Genomic DNA, 3878 nt, shown 5'->3' with positions numbered 1-3878 from the left:
GCCATTCTGATTTGAAGTTTCCTTGCCTTTATCCTGCCAAAGTTTCGAGTTGATTTCAAGGCGTTTTGTTTGTCACTTCATGACCAATATTTTCCAACACCAATGAGGCAGTAGCTTCCCATTTGACAGTTACATCACGTAGAACAATGCGACCATCTCACCAAAGTTTTTCTCGATTAGGAGGGAAAGTTGCAGACGTAGGTTTAAGCAGGAAGCACGTGTTGCCTCTCACACTAATGTATTTTTCCCTAAAGTCTATTTAAATGTACAGTGCAAAAGTGGAGGTAGATAAAAATTATGGATCCTAAATATGTTAATGAAAATGATATTTGACCAAATTTTAATTAATTATAAACTTTGTCAAACATGCACTAGTAATAATTGAAATTTTCATTTTTCTAGCTCCCTATGAAGAAAGGGTGATAGTAATTATAAGTGTCGAGTAAGCATATCTCACTTTGATTGGATACAATTAAGATGACATATATTGGATACCAAGAGTGCAATTGGCCCTTTACTTAAAGTTCACAAGTTTTCAAAAATATTGTACTTCATTTATTAATAATTATATTTTTAACATTTTTCTTGTGTATGTCTGACATTATTTTTCCTCAATAACACAATACATTAAATTTTCATATATACACTTGAACAGTATAACTTCTGCTACTTCTACTTTTCAAGAAAGTTATCTCAGATCAACTTCCTTCAGAAGTTCTTCTAATTAATCAAATCATTCCTAGAAAATTATCTAAATATATTCAAAAGCAATTTCTTAATCTTAAAATAGACATTTGACTTTTTAAAAGTCTTGTCAAATGGAACCCTTGGCATGTAGTAATATATGTTAAACCATAATTCTTAGTCAGAAACCGTAAATACAAACAATTCAATAACATAAACAACTCAGCTATCTACGACTCCTTCAATATTCATTTTTGATCGACTAAAATTGATCATCAGACCAATCACTTGGCTCAATCTCATAAAATAAACCATCGATGATTTGATCGATGAGCAAGTCGATCAACGTATTGCAACGAATGGTAAACATCCGACCAACCCCTTTACGTGCACTCGAAAACCATGCAAAAATTGCCGCACTCGTGACTGCCGCGAAACATACCCCCGCAGCTTCCTCAATACCTTGCAAATCCATTTTTCTGAAAACTGAATTTCCAGTCACCATCTCGATGCTCACTGTTGCTGCAAACACCAGCTGCAAGAGAGAAACTTAATTTTAATGCTAGGAGAAGGGAAGTGGATCGAGTGCATCTTTATTTGACGTGAGATTTATTAGATAACAATAGTGATTTGTTTTAAAGCACCGATCTTGAAATATGTTGGTTCATTTGAGTTCAGTCCAATCGAATTACTCGTTTGAGCTTAATAAATTCTCAGATGCCATACTAAAAGTCAGTCTTACCATGGCAAGGCGACCAGAAATGATCTCAAAATCTTGACTCTTCTTGGAGCTCTCTATATATTCAGACAAGATCGCGAAAAAAGGTGAAACTTGATCATCACCGTTAACAATATTCTTGGCCTTGATTACCCCCAGGCGATCCCCGCTATATGATCTAAGTGTACACAGCCTCGGCTGCAGCACAATTTTCCCATTGTCGGTGGCTGTTTGTGGCAGCTCCACCAGTTTGGGCTTCTGGACCTGCAGCGGTGCCGCCGGTTTATCCGACTTGAGCTCACAGAAAACCGGCCGCGCAGCCAAATCCATGGGAGAAGATGAGAATATATGTGGATGATTCAGAGGTGTGTGATTCTTCTCTTATTTCGTAGGAATCTGTTGTGAAGGGTCCACGTTCAGGAAAAGTTACGTCCAGTGAGGTGTAGTTTGGTGACTGGTGGTGGAGTTTGGGTAAGAACAATTGTAGACGTGGAGCTTTATTGGTTCTTTAACGTTGTTTTCAGTGGGGATAGTGAGCACCAGAGTGTGAAAGCATATTGAAAGTTCGCTTCTTTGAAAAGCAATGAGGATTACTATTATTATTATTATTATTTTGAATTATTATTAGTAGTTATTCAATTAAATTTTAATTTTATATGGTACCATCAAATGTCTACTTATTATTCGATGACATTAATTATTATGTAAAGTTAGCAAAAAAAACGTTGTTAGAAATATGTGGGTTAATATAGAATTTTAACCAAAAAATCTTATCAAAACTAAGGTTGAGTTACACTTCCTCATAAAAACGTGTCTAGTCTCTGATTCATAACTCGCCAAATTTGTTGACTGTAGTTAGAAAATAGAAAAAAATTATGAAATGTTTCTAATGATCTTTACAGCATAGAGAGTACAGTATATATACACTCACTTGGAGTGGTGAGCAAGAAAAAGAAAAACAAACTCAAGCTACACTATACGTAGGAATAAAATACAATTACAACAACTAGCAATGGTCCCACAATTGCACACTACCAGCTCACAGTACCCATGTGCACTCTACCGAATTACTGAGACCATCATGTGCTCACAATTCATTTATATCTTCAACATCCCCCTTCAAGATGGAGTTTACTATTTTACTCCAAGCTTGTCCTTGAGGAATAGAAACCTGGTTTGTACAAGTGGCTTAGTTAACAAATCTGCAATTTGATTTGAAGATGGAACATACTGTATACTCAACTTCTTTTCAAGAACTCTATCCTTGACAAAGTGTAAGTCCAGCTCAATATGTTTTGTTCTTGCATGATAGATAGGATTTGAGGCTAGGGCACTTGCACTGAGATTTTCACACCATAATATGGGAACTGATCCAGGATGCAATTTAGTTTCCTTAAGTAGTGATTCAATCCAAACTATTTCAGCAGTAGCATGTGCTAGAGCCCTGTATTTTGATTCGGTGCTAGACCTGGCCACAACTTGCTGTTTCTTGGACGACCAAGAGACCAATGTATCTCCTAGATAGACACAATAGCCTGCTGTTGATCTCCTATCATCAGGACATGAAGCCCAGTCTGCATCAGCAAAATCAGTAATGTGTATTCTGTCACTTCTTTGTATCCATAGACCTTGTTCAATTGTCCCTTTTAGATACCGAAAGATCCTTTTTACTGCCTTCCAATGCACATCTGAAGGTGCCTGCAGAAACTGGCTCATTTTATTTACTGCAAACGTTATATCAGGCCTCGTATGAGCTAGATATTGTAGTCCACCTTCGCACTTCTGTATAAAGAAGGATTTACCATCTTCTCACCTTCATTCTTGGAGATGTACTTGCCTACTGTCATAGGAGTTACACAGGGTTTGAGGTTCTCAAAATCGAACCTTTTTAGCAAGTCTTTTGTATATTTGATCTGACTAAGACTCATACTTGATTCATGCCTGCTTACTTCAATTCCCAGAAACTGATGCAGCTCCCTCATGTCTTTTAGTGCAAATTGTGTGTTCAACTTGTCAATAAAGCACTGTAACAATTTGTGATCATTTCCTGTGATCACTATATCATCAACATACACTAAAGCAAAGATGACTTGTTTTTTATTCATGTAAAAGAATAATGAGTTGTCTGCTTTGGATTTCATAAACTTCCATTCCAGAAGTGTTTTCTTCAATTTTTCATACCAAGCTCTAGGTGCTTGCTTGAGTCCATAAGGAGCTTTCTCAAGTTTGCACACAAAAGTGGGATTTTCCTTGTCAACAAAGCCTTCTGGTTGGCTCATGTAAACTTCCTCTTCTAGCTTTCCATTTAGGAAAGCATTATTTATATCTACCTGTCTGATACTCCATCCTTTTGAGACTGCTAGTACTAGTATTATTCTTAACGTTGAGGCCTTGACTACTGGACTAAAAGTCTCATAAAAATCAACACCTGGAGTTTGCAAAAAACCTTTTGCCACTAGTCTAGCTTTGTACTTCA

At 36.7% G+C, this 3878-nt stretch overlaps 1 protein-coding gene across 1 annotated transcript; it reads right to left on the bottom strand.

Moving 5' to 3' along the window:
- Positions 1-833: 833 nt before the first annotated feature.
- On the bottom strand, positions 834-1917 carry LOC111367636 (stress enhanced protein 2, chloroplastic-like). Its single transcript, XM_022988619.1, has 2 exons — positions 1427-1917; positions 834-1219 (listed from the first exon to the last, which is right to left on the bottom strand). Exons 1-2 carry the CDS (start codon positions 1730-1732, stop codon positions 947-949), a joined length of 579 nt encoding a protein of 192 aa, XP_022844387.1. The 5' UTR covers positions 1733-1917; the 3' UTR covers positions 834-946.
- Positions 1918-3878: the final 1961 nt, after the last annotated feature.

This window comes from Olea europaea, chromosome 18 (assembly GCF_002742605.1).
Source record: "Olea europaea var. sylvestris chromosome 18, O_europaea_v1, whole genome shotgun sequence".
NCBI lineage: Eukaryota > Viridiplantae > Streptophyta > Magnoliopsida > Lamiales > Oleaceae > Olea > Olea europaea.
The sequence above is the reverse complement of the archived record's forward strand: the minus strand, read 5'-3'. Positions and strand labels throughout refer to the sequence as shown.

Bases quoted from the DNA above. Each gene is read 5' to 3' on its own strand.
- LOC111367636 (XM_022988619.1), bottom strand. From the start codon at position 1,732: ATGGATTTGGCTGCGCGGCCGGTTTTCTGTGAGCTCAAGTCGGATAAA. The intron at 1,220-1,426 runs GTAAGACTGACT...TCTCTCTTGCAG, and splicing joins TTTCTGGTCGCCTTGCCATG to CTGGTGTTTGCAGCAACAGT.